We start from the raw sequence: 24,801 nt of genomic DNA, 5'->3' as shown, positions 1-24,801 counted from the left end.
ATAAAGCCCATAAAGTTTTTTTTTTTTTTTTTTAAATGTATAGTTTTCCTTATTTTTAAATAACATTGCTCTGATTTTCAGACTCCTAACCAAGACCCAAAGTTTTATGAGAATACCGTCAGCTACCTTCTCCAGCTTGCTCCTGTTTGTGTAAAGGGTCTTTTCATATGCAAAAGAAGGGGGAGGGGGGGAGTGTCTTATTTCCCACTTGCAGTGGGCTTTCCAGCTACCTTTTCAACAGAGTTAAACTGAGAGCTTCTAAGTACGTTTTTAAACCATTTTATACTGGATTTTTATATCAGTATCTGTGCATCTTATTCCTTATAGTAGTGTCTATTACATGCAGTTATATGAAAATGAGTGTATACTGTCCCTTTAAGAAATATATATATATTAGAAAATCATTGATTTTTATCCACCCTGGGAGCCGTAGATGGAGTAAGCTGCTGTAAGAAACTTTATTGAAAAGCAGCATTATACAAAAGAAATACCGGAAGTGGGGAAGTGAGCAGCACAGATTGGAGATAGAAGAGCACAAGGGATTAAACAGGGTGTAGATGCTGCAAGAAAAGAAACAATATAATAAGGAATAGAAAGCAATAGCACAGAAGTGTGTCTGAAGATATGATTCTTACTCTCTGTGAGCACCATCACTTTGTTACTGTCACACTGGGTCACTTGCAGAGGGCCCGACCAGGAGCTGTCTGAAGACACAAACCTGATAACTTTACACAATGGTGGTTAAGATATCTAAGTATCCATCCATCTATTTATCCATCCATCTATCTATCCATCTATCTATCTATCATCTATCCATCCATCTATCTATCTATCCATCCATCTATCTATCTATCTATCTATCTATCCATCTATCTATCCATCTATCTATCATCTATTTATTATTTATCCATCTATTTATCATATATTATCTATCTATCAATCATCTTTCAATCAATCATCTATCTATCATCATCTATCATCTATCTATCTATCATCATCATCTATCATCTATTTATTATTTATCCATCTATTAATCTTTCATCTATCTGTCTATCTATCATCTATTATCTATCTATCTATCATCTATTTATCCATCTATCTATCCATCTATCTATTAATCAATCATCTATCAATTATCTATCCATCTATCTATCTATCTATCTATCATCTATCTATCCATCCATCTATCTATCATCTATTTATTATTTATCCATCTATTTATCTTTCATCTATCTGTCTATCTATCTATCATCTATAATCTATCTATTTATCTATTTATCAATCATCTATCTATCTATCTATCAAGCATCTATCTATCTATCATCATCTATCTATCATCTATCTATCATCTATTTATTATTTATCCATCTATTTATCTTTCATCTATCTGTCTATCTATCATCTATCTATCCATCTATCTTTCTATCAATCATCTATTTATCCATCTATCTATCCATCTATCTATCTATCAATCATCTATCTAGCTATCTATCTATCTATCTATCTATCTATCCATCTAGTTATTATTTATCCATCTATTTATCTTTCATCTATCTGTCTATCAACTATTATCTATCTATCTATCTATCTATCTATCTATCTATCAATCATCTATCTATCAATTATCTATCTATCTATCTATCTATCTATCATTTATCCATCTATCTTTCATCTATCTGTGTATCTATAATCTATTATCTATCTATCTATCTATCTATCATCTATCTGTCTGTTATCTATCTATCTATCATCTATATATCATCTATTTATTATTTATCCATCTGTCTATCATCTATCTATCTATCAATCATCTTTCTATCCATCTGCACACTCATCTAATCATTTATCTATCATCTATACCTCTCTATCATCCATCTATATGTCTTTCTATCCATCCATATATAAATCCAACCATCCATATATCTATGCATCTATCCCTTTATCCTTCCATCTATCTATCTATCCATCTATTTATCTATCCATCTATCCATTTAGCAATCTGTATTTAGTATCTATCAATCTATCTATTTACTACATTTAGTATCTATCTATAAACTATGTATCTATCTATCAATACATTCATCCATATACTTATCTACCCATCTATCTATCATCGATGTATCATTAATCCATCTATCTATCATATATCTATCCATGTATCTATAATCTATCATCTCACATCCAGCTATCTATCTATCTATATCTATCTATGCACATCCATCTATCTATCTATCTATCCATCTAACAATTACATCCATATATCTATGTATCCATCTAGCCACCCATCTACACATCTATTCATCATCTATCTATCTATCATTTATCCATTTAGTATCTGTCTATCCATCTATATATTATCTATCTATCGCTATCATATACCTATCAATCTATCTATCCATCAATCTTTCTATCATATACGTATCCACCAATATATCTATCCATCCATATATCAATCTATCCATTCATCTATCTATATCTATCTATCATCAATCCATCCATATATCTATTTATCCATCGATCTATCATCTATATATCTGTATATTTATCCATCGATCTAAAATCTTTATATCTGTATATCTATCCATTGATCTATCATCTATATTTGTATATCTATACATTGATCTATCATCTATCTATCCATCAATATATCTACCCATCCACCTTTCATCTATCTGTCTATCATCTATCTATCATCCATCTATTTATCCATCTAGCTATATCATTTAGCTATCTATAATCTATCTATCCATTCATACATCTATATAACTATCCATCTATCTATATATACACATCTATCAATTCATATATTTATCTATGTATCTATCTATTGACTATCAATCATTTATTAATCTATCATATATCTATCCATTTATATATCATCTATCCACCATCTAATTACCATCTTTCCAATCTATCCATTCTCATATCTATTGATCTATCTATCTATTTAGCCATCCATTTGTCTCTCTCTCTCTCTCTCTATATATATATATATACACACACACACACATTCACATGCAACAATTTCATCATATTCATCTGACACACAACAAAGGAATCTACTGTATATGTGCTGTAACAAATCAATACAAAACCATACACATTAATACACAATGTTGCATATATATATATACATACATACACACATGCTCATTGGATAAGAAAGTTACACACTTATACAGGCATACACACACAATCACACCAACACCTGTATCACATCACACCTCTCACCAGCTCCACAATCTGTAAACCAGGAGGTTAGGGAGTTGAGGTTGATGGTCTTGAATATGACCCCACTGCCAGTTGGTGACTTCTTACTGACTCCAATACAGACCAATGGGTATGGCTCCCCTGACACCACCAGCATCTGGAAAATCCTCAGCGGACTTGGCAAGGGGAAGTCACAATGCTGGAGAGAGACAGAGAACGGTTATAAAATAGAAAATCCTAAGCAGGAGGTGAGAGCAGATCATTTAATCGGGGGAGAGTGGACAGGTTTGGGGCAGATTATCTAAAGCTCTCTGGGCTTGTGAGATTCTATAAGAAATCTCTCCCTGTCCTAATTCTATAAAGGCAGTTTTTACATTGAGGACAGTGTGTCTCGCAGAGTGGTGTTTCCTCCTTTTAAAGGAACAAATCCATTTGTTTCTCTTGTGATTCAGATAGAACAAGCGATTTTAAACAACTTTCTAATTACTTCTATTATCAATTTTTTTTGTTGGTATCTTTTGTGAAGAAGCAGGGACGTAAGGTCAGAAATGTTCATATGTCTGGAGCACTATTTGGCAGCAGTTTTGCAAGAATGTTATCCATTTGCAGCACTATTTACTGTCATGTAGTGATGAAGACATCTACCTAGGTATCTCTTCAACAAAGAATAACATGAAAACAAAGCAAATTTGGTAATAGAAGTAAATTAGAAACTTTTTTTTAAATTGTGTGTTGTGTGAAGGCGATGCACACATTGCAATGGGGCTCACCAAAAAAAATGTTAAATGGCCATGATACCCAAATGTTGAAACTCTTGAAATTGATGCAGCATAGCTGTAAAAAGCTGAGTAGAAAATATCACCTGAACATCTCTATGTATTCACACCCCACTGTAAAGGACTTTAAGCAGCAAATCAGTATGCCTGTCCCGGGACCTGCAAGGGAGCGTGCCTCATGCACACTCATGTTATTTCCCTATTCAGTTTAAGGAAGTTTACTATGAAATCTCATGAGACTTAAGTGAAATCTCACAAGATCACAGTAAAAGAGTTCATGACCTCAGACCTGTTGATGCTGATTGGCTGCTGTTCATTTCTTCCTTTTTTTTTTTTTACCTACAGCAGGACAGCAGCTGAAGTATAACTTTTTACACAGCACTTACTCTGGTGAGCTGAGGAAATAGTAAGGAAAAATATCTTCATTTTTTACATAGCGATGTTCAGGTGATATTTTCCTGTCAGCTTTTTACAGCTATACTGCATCAGTTTCAAGTGATTTATGATTCTGCATAAATGTAAAAATGAAAAGTCATATTGATATTATGCATGAAAAAACTAGAAATCATAAAAATAAAATTCATATTTATAATACAAAAATGTAAAGCGTATTATTTGCCTTATGGTAAAATGAATTTCCCCATCTCTGCTAGTGGGCTGAACAAGGGATGTAGCTGAATTTCTCTGCAAGGTCTGGTGTATTCTCTAAACTATTTCCCCTGTAGTTCTCAATGTTTTTTCTTACAAACAAAAGGTGGAGTTTGTGTCAAAATATGCAAAACATTATATAGCCTAATAGAAAAACAAATGTATATTAAAATAGAGGTATTTGTAATGTAATCTGATGTGTATTGGCGGCGGGATTTACATTTTGTTTAAGTGAGCCTCCCATGCTCCCTGCTAATTTCGCTTTCGCCAGTGAAGTTTCCCTTTCCAGCAAACTCCATTACTTTCTATAGGAGACATCACACAACACGCAGGAATAGAACCTTTTTTTTTTTTTAGAGAATTCCCTGAGTAAAGCCCCTATGAGTGTCTGCAAGGTTTTTTCACGTCCGGCCTGGTGAAGTTTAGATCACCAGACCCTAGGTACGGAGGTAATGGTGTTGAGGTAAGTGTAAAGAAGCTATACTCTACATTTAGGAACCATGAGGGGGTGACGGTCTATTCAGAAAGAATTTAAAGGGTTAAGATGAGAGGTCAAGACAAAAGACAGATTAAAGTTTTAGTTCAGGGGGGCGGAGTCAACTACTAAAGCAACAAGACGTGCCATTGCAAAGCTCCTGAAGTTTGCTCACTAAAATATTGATTTATAGCACTCCAAGAACTTATATATTTGTATATCTTGCTGTTAGCACACTCTAGGACATGGATTGTGTAACTTGGGTCTAAGATAAAACATAATCGATATAAGGACGACTCTGAGGCCCGCTAGCCAGCTGAGACAACATTATATTTGAAGCACCAGACATCCACTCGGTGGACTAGCCTGCTCCCCGGGTTATCATCTAGCCGGGTAACAGTATCTATGCAATACTCTCAAGATGGAGGAGGTTCCCATACACTTTACTCTTTTACTGGAAGGGCTGTTCAGTAAGGCTGACAGACAGTTTTACAGTTTGCGGTCCACCATTAGGGATCTGCGCAACCAAGATGGCGGCTCCCTTCTGGCCAGATATGACACCCACGTTATAAGACCGAAAGAAGACCTGTTGCCGGTTCAACACCTTCAGGAACGAACACAAGAAAGGCAATCCAGACAGGTTTCAACGGGCTATGAATTAGAGACAGCAAGTTACGACTCGACGCAGACGCCCACAAAAGATCCGTTGCACATTGATGCCGTTAAAACAGGACCGACAGGACTTACCCCGACCATTACTGGGCAACATTTCCAGCCCTCTCTCTCTCCCTACCTACACTCCCAGACAGCCCTGGTACCTAACGCTGCCAAGGCTATGAGAAATGCAGGCAACTACTGCGGGCAATCAGTAAAGAACTTCTACATCCCATTTAAGGAACTTACAGCATGGGAGAGCAGGGATCGGGCAGCAGACCTGTCTTTCATCCACGAACGGAGTGCTACGCATAGCTTCCCTCTCCAGATGTGCCGCTCTATCAACGGAGTCCCTCTAGAGACCTACTGTAGCCCCCAAAATGGCGATAGAATTCGAGTAGGCTAGAAAGGACCCTGGCACATCCTCAGAGACCTTCTCTTTAGACCCCAGAGGCTTAAGCTTAGATGCATTACTTAGACTGGCCCAAAAATCCACGACACTTGGGTATTATTATTAGCTGCCATACAATGCTCAATTCATATAATTGGGAAACCAGTGCTATCTTCATTCTTACAACTTGTTGTACATAACGCAGTGAATAGGGTATTAACACTTTTAGCTTATAAGACTGTATATGGTAGATACTTTGCACAGAGTGAGATACATAATTTGGGAATTTGATGTCAAATTGAGAACCCTGACCACACGAGCATGCATAACTATGTTTATTGAGATTATCATTGCGGTGGCGGGTTAGACAGACACCGGTACAGTCCATAGTTAGTCAGATTGAAGAACTATCATACATCAGTGCCTGTCACATTCTCCATACTATTATATGTCTTTTTCATTAAGGCATTTATAGCTACACCAAATAGTACTTAAGCCTCTTTACTTAGCACCAAAAGCTTAGCAATGATACTCTATTTATACTATTTATGGGCTGTTATAGTCACCTACCAATTCCTTAGTAGAAGGGTTTAATGAGGATGTCACTGTTGTTTTCTTAAGTTTATGACTGTCTAATTCGTATGTTGATTGTTAACTAAGTTTTGTATTTGCTTAATCCCTATGCATACTTAATTTATTTTCCATATGACTTTATTGGGAGTAATCCCTATTTGCTTTATACCCAAAAGGTCGGGAGGTCTAAAGGTTCCACTGGATAATTACCCTAACTAACTCCGCCCCCCCCCCATCCCTCCCTTACTTTCTCAATTAGAGCGGCTTTTGCCCGCTGTATTTCCTTCTTTTCTTCTCCCCAACAAATCCATGAAGCTAACTCCCCGTTAAGCCCCAACCTACTCTAAATGGATAAACTATACTATGGTTTTTGTTACAACTCGGGGAACACTTTCACTTCTAATGAAAAAATGAGGTTTCATTATGATATGTTCCAGACACTCATATTTGCCATACGTTAGTCTCTTATGCTGCCAATCTTATATATCATACGTGATATAACAAAAATGTTAGGTATAGTATTATGACCTTACCAGATGCTACTCTCTTATTGTTGAAATTGATATATGGTATAATTGAAGCTCTCTTTTGTATGTACAGTATATGGCATATCAGTGTTTTAGGTGCAGCAATTGCAATAGTAATACTTATACCTTAATGTTTTAGCTAAACTCTATTTTATGTATGAGAACTGTATGATGGCTTTTATTAACTTCAATTTGTGCCTGGACATATTTCTTGTTTTGTTATTGCCTTAATAAAAAATATATTTAAAAAAAAAAGAAGTTCTAGTTCAGAACTAGTTACCTTAAGCAGCATGAATTTCTGAAGGGGCTCATACCACTCAAGCAATAATATACTGGATTCAAGGGCCACACACAGGAAGCACCTGTTGTGTTCAGAGTTGTGAGCTGGGAATGGGCAGAGAAGAAGGGTTAATCAGCGGATGTAGCAGAAAAATATTTTGAAGAGGAGGAAGAAATAACTAGAAAGAAGATACAGCGGATAATGATGAAAAAGGGAGATAAGGACATGGGAAGGCAAGAGAAGATAAAAAAAAGGAATAAGAGAAGTCAAGTGGTAAAGGGATGCTCAGGTGAAAGCACTCACCCACACAACAACTCTTGCAGCCTTTAGTGTCAGGCACTTTACTGGATGTGGGCTTCCTCCTGATGTAAACAATAGGTTAGATGCAAGACTTACTCATGCTCTCTAAATCCTATCCCAGGGTGCACCTCATCACACAATCTCCTGTCCACAGTCTCCCTCAATTGTTTGCCATTCTCTCCAATAGTGTTGCCCCTCTTTTCCTGTTCTTCTCTTCCCTAGTGCTTCTCCTGATCCCCATGGCATACCCTCACCCAGTGCTTGATCCTTTGTGTCTTCCTTATTGCTTCACCTAATCCTGTATCCTCCTATCTCACAGTGCTTCCTTTCCAACAGAGTTTCCAGTGATTTCATGTCTTCCACTTCCTAAGTGCATCCCCCTCATCTCATGTCCTCCTCTCCCCTAGTGCTTGCCATCACTCCATGTCTTCTCACCCTCGGTACTTTCCCTCACTCCATCTCATCATCTTCCCCAGTGTTTGCCCTCACTCCATGTCCTCCTCTCCGACAATGCTTCCCCTCACTCCATGTCCTTCTCTCCCACAATGCTTCCCCTCACTCATGTCCTCCTCTCCCACAGTTCTTTACCTCATTCCATATCCTTGACTCCCACAGTGCATGTTCTTATATCATGTCCACCTCTACCCCAGTACTTTCCCATACTCCATGTCCTCATCTCTCACAGTGTTTCCCCATGCCCATTTTCTCCTCTCCCACAGTGCTTTCACTCACTCCATCTCTTTCTCTCTCACAATACTTTTCATCACTCCATGTGCTCCTCTCCCTCAATGTTTCCCCTTACTCCATGTCATTATCTCCCACAGTACTTCCCCTCCCCCATGCCCTCCGCTCCCACAGTGATTTCCCTCATGCCATGACCTACTTTCCAATAGTGCTTGCCCTTATCTCATGTCCTTCTCTCCTCCAGTGATTCCACTCATTCCATATACTCCCCTTATTCCATGTCTTCCTCTGCCCTAGTGCATTCCGTCATCTTACCTTTTCCTCTTGCCCAGTGCTTCCCATCACTCCATGTTCTGCACTCCCCTATTGCTTCCTCTCACTCCATACAGCCCTCTCCCCCAGTACTTGATCTTACTCCATGTCCTCCTCTACCCAAGTGCTTCCCTCACTCCATGTCCTTCTCTCCCACACTGTTTCCCCTCACTCCATTTCCTCCACTTCCCAATGGCTTCCCCTCACTCCATACTCTCCTCTCCCCCAGTATTTGCACTTACTCAATTTCCTCCTCTACCCAAGCACTTCCTCTCACTCCATATCCTCCTTTCCCTACTCTACTTACTTAATCTCTACACTGTCACAAACCTCCAATGCAATAAACACCCTAACCTATTAACCCCTACACTGCAACAACCACCCAAAGCGAACTACCCCTACACTACTTAACTTCTTAACACTTAACCCCTCCAACTCTTCTAACCTACCACCCCTAAGTTATAGACAATAAAATACACCAATATTACAACAACAAAAAAACACTACCAAAAATAAAACACAGTTATGCCTATTCTAAAACTAAAGCCCTCTTTAAAAAATCCCACCCGGAATTAAAAAACCCTATACTAATACTAAAAGTTTCTATAACCATAGCCTTTTGTAGCGATTTTGCTCCAAAAAATACAACCCCATTTTACAATAAAATGACCCCCCTCCCGTAAAAAAGCATATCTTAAAAAAAAACTACTCTAAAAATTGCCCTGATACGGGCATTTGGTAGGGCATTGCCCTAAAGTTTTCAGTTTTTTTTGCTTTTAATAAAAAACTAAAAAAAAAACTATCCTAAGCTAAAAAAACCTATTCTTAAAAAAGACTGTCCTTAGAAAAGCATTTTGTAGGGCATTGCCCTAAAGCGATTATAGCTCTTTAAAAAAAAGCCCTATTCTAAAAAAATACTATACTAAGAAAGACTAAAAGTGAAAAAGTCCTTCTCTCCCACACTGATTGTCCTTATCCCATTTCTGCCTCTCCCACTGTGCTTTCCCTCACTCTATGTACTCCTCTCCCCCAGTGCTTCACTTAACTCCGTGTCCTACTACCCCAAAGTGCTTGCAATCACTCCATAGTCTCCTTTCCCAGAGTGATTTTCTTTTCCTACTTTCCCACTATGCTTCCCCTCACTCCATGTCTCCCTCTCCCACAGTGCTTCCCCTCACTCCATTACTTACTCTGCCACAGTGTTACACTCATCCCATATTCTCCTTTCCCACAGTGCTTCCTCTCACTCCATTTCCTTCACTCTCACAGTGCTTGCCCTTATCTCATGTCCTCCCCTACCACAGTGTTTCTCTCCTATGCTATTCACTCTTCCCTATCAGTACATACCATCATCCTTGCCCACCTTTTCCTTAGTAGAATTCATTCTAATTCTCCACCAATCCTTGCTTTTTCTACATTCTCAATAATCCAGTTCCTACCTGTCTCAGTTCCCTCCTTATGTCCCACAATCCCCAACTTTACCTGGGCAGGAGTATATGTGTTGGAATGTGGACCAGACGTGATTCTTTCCGAGAGTGCTCGTGCAACGCCAGAAGGCTGTGAGAGTACAGATGTGATGTTTTGCCTGTGAGCAGAGGTAGACATATATGTATACCCTATAAGACATAACCAAGCATTTTTTGTGGATACATGGTATCATGCAAGAGCCATGGGATCCCCGCAGGTCTTACCAGTTACTGACATCAACACGTTCTTAATTGCATAAACCCATACTGTCCGGCCAGGAAACAGCTAGGAAGAGAAATGAGAGTGAAATGACTCTCCAAACTACAGTCTGAGAGCATCATAAAAGTGTGCAAGGGGTAAAAAACAAATATTATGCTTACCTGATAAATGTATTTATTTCCGGATATGGAGAGTCCACAACGTCATCAATTACTAGTGGGAATATCCCTTCTGGCCAGCAGGAGGAGGCAAAGAGCACCACAGCAAATGTGCTAAGTGTCATTCCCCTACCCATAAACTCTTCCATTGAGAGAGGCAAAGAGAATTACTGGGGTTTATGGGTAGGGGAGTGACACTTAGCAGCTTTGCTGTGGTGCTCTTTGCCTCTTCCTGCTGGCCAGGAGTAATATTCCCACTAGTAATTGATGACGTTGTGGACTCTTCATATCTTAGGAAAGAAATAGACATTTGTATTCAATTCACTATATGTACTAATCCCTGAAACAATAATGCCTATTAATAGGTAAAATGAGAATAGTGATGACGTGCCAAACAGGCAATATTTTTTTTGTATTATTGTTGGTTTTTTTTAAGGTACATAAAACCAAAAACGTTTATTTTATGATTCAGATAGTGAATACAATTTTAAACAACTTTCCAGTTTACTTCAATTATCTACTTTGGTCATTCTCTTGGTATCCTTTTTTGAAGGAGCAACACTGCACAACTGGGAGCTAGCTGAAAACATTGCGTGAGCCAATGACAAGGAGCCAATGACAAGAGGCATATATGTGCATCCACCAATCAGCAGCTAATCTCCAGTAGTGCATTGCTGCTCCTAATAATACCTAGGTATACTTTTTAGCAAAGGATACCAAGAGAATGAATCAAATTGGATAATAGAAGTAAATATGAAAGTTGTTTAAAATTGTTCTCTAGCTTAATCGTGAAAGTTTTAATTTTGACTTTACCGTCCCTTTAAATGGTGAAGATAAATCCAAAAATCACACAAAACCCTCTGTTTCAAAATGGTTTAGAACAGGGTTCAGCAACCTTGGGCCCCCAGATGTTTTTGGACTACATTTCCCATGATGCTGAGACTCTTTAGACTGTCTGTGAATCATGGGAAATGTAGTTCCAAAACATCTGGGGGCCACTGGTTTAGAATACCACTCATGATTCGTCACTTATTTCCAAGTCATAGTGGAGTTTTGGTGAAAAGTCAATGGAAACCATAGCACAAATTGGTTTAGGTGAAATATGATGTGTAGCAGCATATAAAGTAATTGGTTCAACAAATATATTGATTAAATTCTTCACTTGAAACCTACACACACACACACACACAGATATATTTTTATTAAAATATATATATATATTTTATATTTAACGTATCCAAACTGTTTTAAACTTTCATAAGCTTTAGTGAATTAAATAGATATATTAATATAAACAAATTACTTAATTTTGGAAGTAAAAAAACAAACTTTATGCTTACCCGATAAATTTATTTATTTCCGGATACGGTAAGTCCACGGCTTGAGTAATTACTGTTGGGAATATCACTCCTGGCCAGCAGGAGGAGGCAAAGAGCACCACAGTTAAACTGCTAAGTATCCCTTACCCACAACCCCCAGTCATTCGACCGAAAGGAAATGGAGAAAAAGGAATAACACAAGGTGTAGAGGTTCCTGAGGTCAAAAGAACAACTGTCTTAAAATAAAGGGTGGGGCCGTGGACTCACCATATCAGGAAATAAATAAATTTATCAGGTAAGCATAAATTTTGTTTTTCTTTCCTAAGATATGGTGAGTCACGGCTTGAGTAATTTCTTTTGGGAACCAATACCCAAGCTAGAGGACACGGATAAATAGGGAGGGACAAGACAGGCAGTCCTAAACAGAAGGCACCACCGCTTGAAGAACCTTTCTCGCAAAAACAAAAGCTCAGCCGAGGCAAAAATATTAAATTTGGAAAAAGTATGTAGAGAAGACCAAGTTGCAGTCTTGCAAATTTGTTCCACAGAAGCTTCATTTTTGAAAGCCCAAGAAGAGGAAACAGCTCTTTTGGAATGAGCCATAATTCTCTCAGTTGGCTGCTGTCCAGCAGTCTCATAAGCCAAATGAATTATACTTTGTAATCAAAAAGAAAGAGTAGTAGCAGTAGCTTTCTGACCTTACCCAGAGAAACAGACAAAAAGGGCAGAGGACTGGCGAAAATCCTTAGTCGCCTGTAAGTAGAATTTAAGAGCACGTACAACATCCAAATTGTGTAACAAACGTTCTTTGGAAGAAGGATTAGGACACAGAGAGGGAACAACAATTTCCTGATTGATATTTCTATTAGGTCTCAATAACCGACTCAAAAAAAAAACATGCTTAGACAGAATTAAGCATTCAATCTCCAAGCAGTCAGCTTCAGAGAAACGAGATTTGGATGAAGGAAGGGACCCTGAATCAGGAGGTCCTTCCTGAGAGGTAGTCTCCAGATCCTGCAAAGCCACACAGGGGCTATTAGAATCACTGATGCCCTCTCCTGTTTACTACGAGCAATAACTCATGGAAGGAGAGCAAATGGAGGAAACAGGTATGCCAACCTGAAAACTCAAGGAACCGCCAGAGCATCTATCAGAACGGCCTGTGGATCTCTTGACCTTGAACCGTACCTTGGAAGCTTGGCGTTCTGACGGGACGCCATCAGATCTAACTCCAGCACCCCCCATTTGAGCACTAAGCTGGAAAACACCTCCGGATGAAGTTCCCACTAACCGGGATGAAAAGTCTGTCTGCTCAGAAATCCGCTTCCCAGTTGTCTACTCCTGGAATGTGGATGGCAGATAGACAGCAATTGTGGGTCTCTGCCCACTGAAGAATTCGAGTAACCTCCTTCATGGCTAAAGAACTCAGAGTTACTCCCTGGTGATTGATGTAAGCCACAGACGTTATGTTGTCTGAATGGAACCTGATAAACTGGGCTGAGGACAACTGAGGCCAAGCCAAAAGAGCATTGTAAATCGCCCTCAACTCCAAGATGTTGATGGGAAGAGCAGACTCCTCCCGAGTCCAAAGGCCCTGAGCTTTTAACGAGTTCCAGACTGCTCCCCATCCCAGCAGGCTGGCGTCTGTGGTCACGATTACCCAGGAAGGTTTCTGAAAGCATGTGCCCTGATACAGATGTTCCTGAGAAATCCAACACGGGAGAGAGTCCTTTGATGACTGATCTAACTCAATTGTCTGAGATAGATCCGCATGGTCGCCATTCCATTGCCTAAGCATGCACAACTGGAGAGCTCTCAAATGAAATTGAGCAAAAGTAATGATGTCCATGGAAGCCACCATCAGACCGATTACCTCCATACATTGAGCCACTGAAGGATAAGCAGTAGCTTGAAGAGTAATTCCTGATCTCTGTCAGAAAAATCTTCATCAATAGAGAATCTATTATGGTCCCTAAGAACACTACTCTTGTAGCAGGGTAAAGGGAGCTTTTATTCCAGATTCACATTCCATCCGCTGGAACGAAGAAAAGACAACAATATCTCTGTGTGAGATTTTGTTTGTTGAAAAGATGGCGCCTGAACCAATATGTCATCCAGGTAGGGTGCCACAGCATTTCCACAAGAATGGATCACTGCCAAAAGAGCCTCCAGGACATTTGAAAAAATTCTGGGAGCCATGGCTAGACCAAATGGAAGGGTCATGAACTGGAAATGTTTGTCCAGATAGGCAAATCTCAGGAATCTGTGATGGTTCCTGTGAATAGGAACATGAAGATACGCATCCTTTAGTTCTATGGTTGTCATGAACTGACCCTCTTGTACTAAAGGAAAAATGGAGCGTATAGTCTCCATCTTGAAGAATGGAACTTTGAGAAACTTGTTTTAGACACTTCAAATCTAGAATGGGACGGAAAGTTCCCTCTTTTTTGGGAACCACAAAAAAGGTTTTAGTAGAGACCCTGTTCCTGCACTGAAACTATCACTACCAGGGAGGAAAGATGTTGTATAAATTTCATGAACGCCTCTCTCTTTATCTGGTCTGCAAATAATCTTGAGAGATGGAATCTGCCTCTGGGAGGAAAAGTCTTGAATTCCAATTTGTAACCCTTGGATTATTTGTCCACAGTCCAGGGATCTGGGACATCTCGTATCCAGGCTTGAGAGAACTGAGAAAGTCTGCTTCCCCACCTGATCTGATCCCGGATCGGGGGCAAACCCTTCATGCTGATTTGGAATCAGCTGCAGGTTTCTTTGATTGTTTCCCCTTGTTCCAAGACTGATTGGTTTTCCAAGAAGACTTGGATTGTTTCTGCTTGGAAGAAGAAGGGGGAGGCTTTCCTCGGAAGTTACGAAAGGAACGAAAATTACTCTGACGTCCTTTAGGCCTATTCTTCTTATCTTGAGTCAGAAAAGACCCGTTTCCACCAGTAATATCAGAGATAATTTCTGCCAAACCAGGTCCAAACAAGGTTTTGCCCTTGTAAGGAATCGCCAGAAGCTTGACTTTAGAGGAAACGTCCACAGACCAGGATTTAAACCATAACGCCCTGTGGGCTAGGACAGCGAAACTAGAAGTTTTAGCTCCTAGTCTAACAACCTGTAAAATGGCATCTGCAATAAAGGAATTGGCCAATTTAAGAGCTTTAATCCTATCTTGAATTTCATCCAATTTAATCAAAGATGCCACAATAGTCACGGTAGCAATACACACCGCAGGTTGCCATTGGAGACATTGATAAACATAAATCTTTTTCAAATAAGCCTCCAGCTTCTTGTCTATTGGATCCTTAAAAGAGCAGCTATCCTCAATAGGAATAGTGGTTCTCTTAGCCAGAGTGGAAATGGCCCCTTCAACTTTGGGTACAATATACCAAGGGTCTTTAATGGAGTCCTTGACAGGAAACATTTTCTTAAAAATGGGAGACGGAAAAAAGACACCCCTGGTTTCTCCCATTCCTGTGAGATAATCTCCCTAGCACGGTCCCGCACAGGAAAAAACCTACGAAGTGGAAGGTTCATCAAAGAAACTATTAAGTTTACTAGATGTCTTAGGAGTGACAACGACAGGGGTATGAGAGTCTTTTAAAGTAGCTAAAACCTCCTTTAACAATACACAAAGGTGTTCAAGCTTAAATCTGAAGGATACCACCTCAGTCTCAGAAGAAGGAATTATACTGTCTGAATCTGAGATTTCACCCTCAGAAAGTCCCAATGTATCTTCCTCGTCAGACTTGTGAGAAAGGGCAACTTGGGAAGCAGAACTGTGGACAGGCACCTTACTTTCTGAATTTCTAGATTTCCTCTTGCGTTTTCCCTGTAATCTGGGAATGGCAGCTAATGCCGCAGATACCGCTGAAGATACCTGGGCAGCAATTTCTGCTTAAATAAACTCCACTAGGAGATATAGAGGAACCGCAGGGCACTGCATGTGACGCCATTGAGGCTTGGGACGTAGCAGGAGAAAGCTTAGGTTTTATTTTAACAGCATCATCCTGAGAGACGTTAGCCTCAAACATTAACTTTATTTTGCAAGGTTTTCTTGACACATGAAGAACAAAATTGCATTGAGCTGCAATTTGTGCATCTAAACATAATAAGCATGAATTTGCATGAATTCATGAGAGCAGGCTCTTTCTCCATATCAGACATGTTGTGAAACAGTAAATAAACTTGTAGAGATAAGTTTTAAAAGATTTTAATATCCAATTAAAATAAGCCAAGGAAAAAATACACTTTAAATATTATCCCAAATAAGAATCGATCCCCAGCAAAAATTATGTGAGAAAATTTAAGACATTTTTTTTATAAACATGAAAAAACTTCTAAAATACCCCTCAGGCAACCCCACACTTCAATTACTGAGGTGCCTTACTGCTACCAATTAAGACCGGATCACCCAGAAATGGAGAAAAACTAAAAGAGTTTAAATGTTAGTCTCACACATGCTACAGGGCCTGCTTCATGCCCCAGTGTAACCCATACAACAGGATTATCTATGTCCCAATAAAAAAGCAGTGTCTTTTAATTTGTTAAGTGCATGGTCTCCCCAACTGGAAGAAAAAGCACTTACAAGGTATGAGAGGACACAGTTTCTCACAGAGGCCTTTGAAAAAGAAAGAACAGAGTAGCCAACACTGGCTTTCTAAACTAGGGCAGCAATTGTTAGGAAAATGCAGTAAGTACCTCTTTACAAGTTCCAAACTGCTTTAAAGCCACCACTACCCGACTGCTAGGAATGACGTGGAATATGGCTATACCCCAAAACTTGCTTGTAGATAAAATCAAAATTTTTCTTCAGACACCTAAACTTCACCTCCTCCATGCACCAAAGGCAAAGAGAATGACTGGGGGTTGTGGGTAAGGGAGTGATACTTAGCAGTTTAACTGTGGTGCTCTTTGCCTCCTCCTGCTGGCCAGGAGTGATATTCCCAACAGTAATTACTCAAGCTGTGGATTCACCATATCTTAGGAAAGAAAACTGTTTGTGATAAGAGGTCACAATTTAAGGTTGGAGGAAAGGAGATTTAATCACCTGCAATGGAAACATTTTTTTCACTGTAAGAGCAATAAAATTGTGGAACTCATTACCAAAGGAGGTAGTCAAAGCCAATGCCGTAGATACATTTAAAATTTGTTTGGATACATTTCTGGCTAGAAACAAAATTCATGAATATGATTGCTTATATTAAATGGGTCACCTTTTAGTGGGATTAATTTAAGCACAACTGGAACTTTTTTGTAAGTATATTAGATTTGTATAGGTTGAACTTGATGGTCTTTTTTCAACCTCATCCACTATATTACTATGTTACTTTATATGCTGCTATTTTGTATGTGTTTATACAACCTGTGATAACTTCAATCACAAGAGTTTTAGCATTTATATACCCTGATAACATAGCAATTTGCAACACGGCAAGATGCTCTGAGCACCTTTTACTTTAGTCTCAGGCCATAAAATTCTGTATACCAAATCTTTAATTTTCCTTTCTAGATTTATGCTCAGTTGGAATATAAAATAGAAAGACAGCACACTTTGTGGGAGGATGTGACTGAAAGCAGAAGATGGAATGAAATTGGAGGAAGAGAGATAAACTGGAAACAATATTAGGAAGGTGTTGCCTGTCTTTTTCAAGTATGGGGTATGAATGTACATTTTGTTTACACATGTGCAGAAGGAAAGAGTTGAGAGAGCAACTGAGAGATGTGAAGGAGAGAATAAAGAAAAGAGTGATGAACAAAAGAGATATGGGAGAAATGTAGAGTCTAATCAAGACAAAAACAAGAGTCTAATATGAATAAAGATGTAAAAACAAAAGGCAAAGTATAGAAGAGATGGAGAGTTGTAGAAATGGATGCAGAAAATAAAAAAGAGAGACAGAAAAAGAGGAGGACGAATAAAGGATGAACCAGAGATGATGTGAGAGGGAAGTGAAGAACACAAGAAACTTGGGCTCAAAGAAATGAAAAGAGAGAAGAATCACAAGAGAGGGCAAGCAAAGAATTAAAAACTATAAGCATATACTCTCACCAAATCCAGAGAGGCCTGAGATTCTGTGCGGTTCAACGTGAATATTCCTTCTTCAGCCCCCAGAATAAGATGCTGGTCTGAAACACAAGGACCTCGTCAAACACATACCCCAAGAACCGGACACTATGTCACAACCATCCACTCTAAGAAACCACCTACCATTTGTGGTAGGGTGTCTCCAAAACGTGGCAGAGTGGATCTTTAGAGGGCATCCATTGAACACTTTCTTGAAGATGATTCCTGCCTAAAAATGAGGTCATTAGGGAAATTTTAAAAAGGAAACATACAAAGTACTCAATTTTGTCATTAAACTTACAAAATAATAGATCTCATTAAGCTAACAATATATGTATTTGTGCTACACTAGTCAAAGCCAAATGCTTTTTTTAAAGCTTCCATCTTGTGTTTAAAGTCAACACAGCACCTTACTCTTAAGACAATTCCTTTATTAGGACAAGATGAAGTATATGTGACATTTCGGACCTTTCAGCCCTTAATCATGCATAGATTGGTTAAAGCTTCTTGCTTCTATTTATATCACAATATCAGCTGTCATTATCATACAACATTGCCATCTAGTGGCCAAAAAATGTATTGGTTCTTAAGGCAATTTTTTTCTTAAAGTGAATGTAAAGTTTAATGAATTAGTGCCCGGGTTTTTAAAAATACTATTAAAAACAGGGGGCACTTTCATTTATTAAACTTTAAATTGCAGCTTTTTTTTTTTATACTTACCTTTTCCTTCAACCGCGCGCTGCTCCTCTGTACATACCTTAGCAATGACGAAACTGTCTTCCTCCAATCATGGCATGCACCCCAGTGCATACTGCAATGTAAAGTTTAATGAATGAAAGTACCCCTGTTTTAATAGTATTTTTTAAAAACCAGGCACTCATTCATTAAAATTTACATTCACTTTAAAGGGACATTCCAGCCTAAATTGGAATCCACATGGATGCATTTTAGTTTTGAATAGAAGCATTTTTGTAAAACACATGTATTGGCAAAAATGCTTCTAATAAAAGCTATAGCTGTTTTAAATGTGTATTTAAGTATGCTCTGTGCACCAGCATTTTGAAAACAGCACTTGCTCACAGAGCCTAAGGTGCCTGTACCATCTGGTAATGACTCAATTTGTTAATTGACAATATAATACAAGTCACACTGGCCCTCTGAGCAGCTGAAGTATTTAAATTGCTGGTGCACTGAGAATATCTAGCTATGGTTCACATGCACATGCATAGAAAAATGTTTACATAAAAACAGTGATAACTTTTACAGGATGCATTTTTGCCAGTACATGTATATTGCAAATATGTTTCTATTCAAAGATTTAAGTAATCTATGTGCATTTAAATTTTGACCGGAATGTCCCTTTAAAGGCAATTTTTCTCCTGAAGCATTTCCTTAAAGCATTTCCCTAATTTTTATCTATACAAACAAAAAAACAACTGTTTCTATATGATATTACCACAAATTCAAATTTCATTTAACCCCTTAAGGACAAGGCCATTTTTAAATTTCTTTCCCTTAAGGACCAGGGCTATTTTTACATTTCTGCTGTGTTTGTGTTTTCCCACACATATTATATACCGTTTTTCTCGCCACTAAATGGACTTTCTAAAGATACCATTATTTTTATCATATCTTATAATTTACTATAAAAAAAATATAAAATATGAGGAAAAAATTGAAAAAAACACACTTTTTCTAACTTTGACCCCCAAAATCTGTTACACGTCTACAACCACCAAAAAACACCCATGCTAAATAGTTTCTAAATTTTGTCCTGAGTTTAGAAATACCCAATGTTTACATGTTCTTTGCTTTTTTTTTGCAAGTTATAGGGAAATAAATACAAGTAGCACTTTGCTATTTCCAAACCACTTTTTTTCAAAATGAGCTCTAGTTACATTGGAACCCTGATATCTGTCAGGAATACCTGAATATCCCTTGACATGTATATATTTTTTTTTAGAAGACATCCCAAAGTATTAATCTAGGCCCATTTTGGTATATTTCATGCCACCATTTCACCACCAAATGCGATCAAATAAAAAAAATTGTTCACTTTTTCACAAATTTTTATCACAAACTTTAGGTTTCTCACAAACATTATTTACAAACAACTTGTGCAATTATGGCATAAATGGTTGTAAATGCTTCTCTGGGATCCCCTTTGTTTAGAAAAAGCAGACTTATATGGCTTTGGCATTGCTTTTTTGGTAATTAGAAGGCTGCTAAATGCCACTGTGCACCATACGTGTATTATGCCCAGCAATGAAGGGGTTAATTAGGGAGCTTGTAGAGTTAATTTTAGCTTTAGTGTAGTGTAGTAGACAACCCAAAGTATTGATCTAGGCCCATTTTGGTATATTTAATGCCACCATTTCACCGCCAAATGCGATCAAATTTAAAAAAAACTTTACATTTTTCGCAATTTTAGGTTTCTCACTGAAATTATTTACAAACAGCTTGTGCAATTGCACAAATGGTTGTAAATGCTTCTCTGGGATCCCCTTTGTTCAGAAATAGCAGACATATATGGCTTTGGCGATGCTTTTTGGTAATTAGAAGGCTGCTAAATGCCGCTGCACATCACACGTGTATTATGTCTAGCAGTGAAGGGGTTAATTAGGGATCTTGTAGGGAGCTTGCAGGGTTAATTTTAGCTTTAGTGTAGAGATCAGCCTCCCAACTGACACATCAGACCCCCTGATCCCTCCCAAACAGCTCTCTTCCCTCCCCCACCCCACAATTGTACCCGCCATCTTAAGTACTGGCAGAAAGTCTGCCAGTACTAAAATAAAAGGTATCTTATTTTTTTTTAGCTTTTTTTTTTTTATAGCATATTTACATATGCTGCTGTGTAGGATCCCCCTTAGCCCCAAACCTCCCAGATCCACCCCACCCCCAAACAGCTCTCTAACATTACTGGGAGCCATCTACCCAGTTTACAAAAAAATATTTTTATTTTTATTTTTTCCCCCACTTTTCTGTAGTGTAGCTTCCCCCCCCCAAGACTAAACCCTCACCCCCTCCCAGATCACTTCGATTATGAATATTAAAAATTTTATTCCCCCTCTCCCCCACTAAATTTAAAAAATTGTTCCATAGTGTAATGGTTCCCACCCGTTCCCTCCCTGTGCACGCGCCCGCCCGCCTCCCCCGTGCGCGCCCCCCAGCTACCCCGCCCACGATCCCGCCCACCTCTGCACACAGCAAGCCATCGATGGCCGCCCACCCGCCTCCCACGTTGGCTCCCATCCACCAACGATTGCGGCCATCGATGTCCGGTGCAGAGAGGGCCACAGAGTGGCTCTCTCTGCATCGGATGGGGAAAAACTGTTATTGCAGGATGCCTCGATATCGAGGCATCACTGCAATAACCGGAAAGCGACTGGAAGCGATCAGGATCGCTTACAGCCGCTTTAATCCCCAACGTCCTACAGGGTACGTCGCGGGTCTTTAAAGACCAGTTTGTGCAAGACGTACCCTGTACGACGTATGTCGTTAAGGGGTTAAGCAATAAAGCAAAATCCTATATACACTGAGTGCTGACATTAAATCCATTTTTGGCCACTAGATGGCAATGTTGTATTATAAACCAGTAAAACAATGACAACTGATATTGTGATATAAATAGAAGCAAGAAGCTTTAACCAATCTATGCATGATTAAGGGCTGAAAGGTCCGAAATGTCACATGTACTTCATCTTGTCCTAATACAGGAATTGTCTTAAGAATAAGGTGCATTCTATATTGTTTGGATTTTTGTGAGGTTCTGGCAGATAACCTCAGTCTGCACTGGCACATTGCTGGGAAGTTTTTCTATTACTTGTGTTTAAAGGGACATTAACTACTAAGGGCTAAATTACAAATGGAGCGCTAATTTATTGCGCACCTGCAAAAGGTCAGATCCCTGGTTAATGTTATAAATATGCCCAGAATGCCCCAAAATACTGTCATGTGTATTTTATTTAAAAAATAGAATTGTACCATTTTTATTTTTTAATACATTTACTGCACTAGGCAGTATTTTGGGGGTAAAGTTGGCGGGAGTGGGCACCTTGGTAACTTTACATAGCAGTCTATGGTAACTGTGTGTTCCCTGTAAATATATATGTATATGCTTAAATACATATATATTTATGTGTATAAATTTATATTTGCTGCCATCACTGCGCTACTTACCCCCTTCGCTGTGCTTTGGTTCTGATGCCGTGTCTGACAGCATGAGAACGAGGCTCCCATTGGAGCCTATGGAAGTGCGCTCTTGTGAGCACAATGCTTCCTAGCGCTGGTATTACTCAGTGGAGAGCTAATATCGCTTTTAAGTATAGTATTTAGGCTATTCCCTGCATCCCTTTAGTGATGGGTGCCCGCATGTTGGCATCTAGCTTTCAATACAATCCAGTGCTACTGTGTTTGGACATGTTCAGCAACTCTCCTTCACATACCTGCAGCGCAATCTAGGTTCCAAAATGGCGGCACCCATAACTACAGGAAGGTGCATGAAATGTAAGCATTTAATGTCTCTTTAATAATGCTTTAATAGGGAAGAATTTGCAGCTGTGAGACATAAAAAGCCAGACCTGTTAAGGAATCTTAAAGGTTGTAGTTTTTTTATAAAGCGACAAATGTTTCAGTACAGTTTTGACATTTATAGGGACAATAGATATATTGCAATTTGTTGTTTAACTGTCTCTACACCATGAAATGAGAACCCTTTACCTACATCCCACATGAAACAGATGTTAGTATAAGAAGGAAACAAAGAAAAAGTTACCTGTCTCTTCCCTTTCTTAGGGGGCAGAGTCGGCGGGAGTCCTGATGGAAGATCTTGTGACAACAGGGATGGCTCTGAGATGGTATAAAAAGATAAGAGGAGATAATGTTCTTTCAGAGTATAGTGTCCTCATTGTAAAGGGTCAGTGTACTGTTAAATTGGTTTCACCTTAACGTTTCTCCAATTACTTGTTATACCAGTTGCAGAGTTTAAAACATTGTTCCTTTAGGTACATTTTTGTATATGAGAAAACTTTTTGTGCTAATTTAAACCACAACCCATTAAAGGGCCAGATTACATGTGGAGCATTATTTAAGGCTCCCCCTTAAGCGTTAACTGCGCTAGAAGCTTTTTGTGCTTGAAGGGTTGCGCTCATATTGAGTTGCAATTATGTTTTTGCCCACACGCAAAGTCAATGCACGTAAAAAGTTGAACTTATAATAGCGCATACATGATAATTCCCCATGAGTGTCAACACCATACTCGTGAGCAAACCGAATAGCATATTCTCAAGTGCGCTAACCCGACAAAAATATGAATATTTCACATTCCAATGTTCTTCACATAGCAGAATATGTTCTATTTATTTATTCATAAATACATATTTCTACATATATCATATTATTTTGGTATAATATATATTTATACCTTTACATATAGATATACACTGATAAATATATCTACAGTATATATAGGAATATGTATTTATAAATACATAAAACATATTCTGCTATGTGCAGAACATTGTAATGTGAAATATTTACAGTAAATACACAGTATAACACTTTATTAAATTTGAATATTGCATAAATATGGTTTTATATGTTTCCAGCTACTTGACTGCAAAAGGGCTCCAGTGCACTTGTATATATGTCTGTATGTGTGTACATATGTACTTATGTGTTTATATGTGTACATATGTACTTATGTGTTTATATGTGTATATATGTCTGTATATGTGTACATATGTACTTATGTGTTTATATGTGTATATATGTCTGTATGTGTGTACATATGTACTTATGTGTTTATATGTGTATATATGTCTGTATGTGTGTACATATGTACTTATGTGTTTATATGTGTATATATGTCTGTATATATGTACATATGTACTTATGTGTTTATATGTGTATATATGTTTGTATATGTGTACATATATACTTATGTGTTTATATGTGTATATATGTCTGTATGTGTGTACATATGTACGTATGTGTTTATATGTGTATACATATGTACTTATGTGTTTATATGCGTATATATGTTGGTATATGTGTACATATGTACTTATGTGTTTATATGTGTATATATGTCTGTATGTGTGTACATATGTACTTATGTGTTTATATGTGTATATATGTCTGTAAAAAAAAATATATATATATAAACACATTTGCACACACACACATGCATATAAATATTTAGACATGTATATGTCTCTATGTTAAATCCCTTTGCAGCCTTTTTCTTCAACACCTGCGACCTCATATTTTTGAGCCCTTATAACTTCTTTTTTGCAATATTTTTGTTTAATAATTTTATTATATAGTGTTATTATGAGTGTAACTGTACTTTTAACTGCATTTTTTGTGTGTTTGGTGACACTTTTTTTGTTTCGTGAAAGTCAACCAGAGCTCTGAGGTTGCCGTAATCATTCTAACGTAAATCGTGATTGCACTGAAGGAATCATGTTTACTTTCAACTTGTTATATGAGCGGTAAACCTGACGTACGCAAACAGTCACGATAAACCCCTTTTTGCTTGCATGTAGCTGTTAACGCGCCACTCGTGATCTGGCCCACAATGGGCTGATCTTTATATGGAGAGAAGACCTTATTATCATATCTGTCTAATTATTTGCACAAAGTCATCCTTATCTTGTTACTGTTTACTCAAAGGTGAATACCTACAGAGAAAAATAGAAAATAAACATTTAGGGGCATATTTATCAAGGTCCGTATGGA

The 24,801-nt window shown here is 38.2% G+C and overlaps 1 protein-coding gene across 2 annotated transcripts in view; it reads right to left on the bottom strand.

Annotated features, from left to right (window-relative positions):
- MAP4K1 (mitogen-activated protein kinase kinase kinase kinase 1) overlaps positions 1-24,801 on the bottom strand; it is a 290,702-nt gene that overhangs the window by 15,330 nt on the left and 250,571 nt on the right. For both annotated transcript variants that reach the window (XM_053721618.1, XM_053721619.1), the window contains exons 19-27: positions 22,835-22,916; positions 18,205-18,289; positions 18,046-18,122; positions 10,522-10,582; positions 10,313-10,415; positions 7,838-7,896; positions 7,535-7,638; positions 3,232-3,409; positions 636-704 (exon numbers count right to left, since the gene is read on the bottom strand). In XM_053721618.1, the coding sequence (XP_053577593.1) occupies positions 636-704; positions 3,232-3,409; positions 7,535-7,638; positions 7,838-7,896; positions 10,313-10,415; positions 10,522-10,582; positions 18,046-18,122; positions 18,205-18,289; positions 22,835-22,916 (818 nt within the window). The remainder of the gene's footprint in view (positions 1-635; positions 705-3,231; positions 3,410-7,534; positions 7,639-7,837; positions 7,897-10,312; positions 10,416-10,521; positions 10,583-18,045; positions 18,123-18,204; positions 18,290-22,834; positions 22,917-24,801) is intronic.

Source organism: Bombina bombina, chromosome 7, assembly GCF_027579735.1.
Source record: "Bombina bombina isolate aBomBom1 chromosome 7, aBomBom1.pri, whole genome shotgun sequence".
Classification (NCBI taxonomy): domain Eukaryota; kingdom Metazoa; phylum Chordata; class Amphibia; order Anura; family Bombinatoridae; genus Bombina; species Bombina bombina.
The sequence above is the reverse complement of the archived record's forward strand: the minus strand, read 5'-3'. Positions and strand labels throughout refer to the sequence as shown.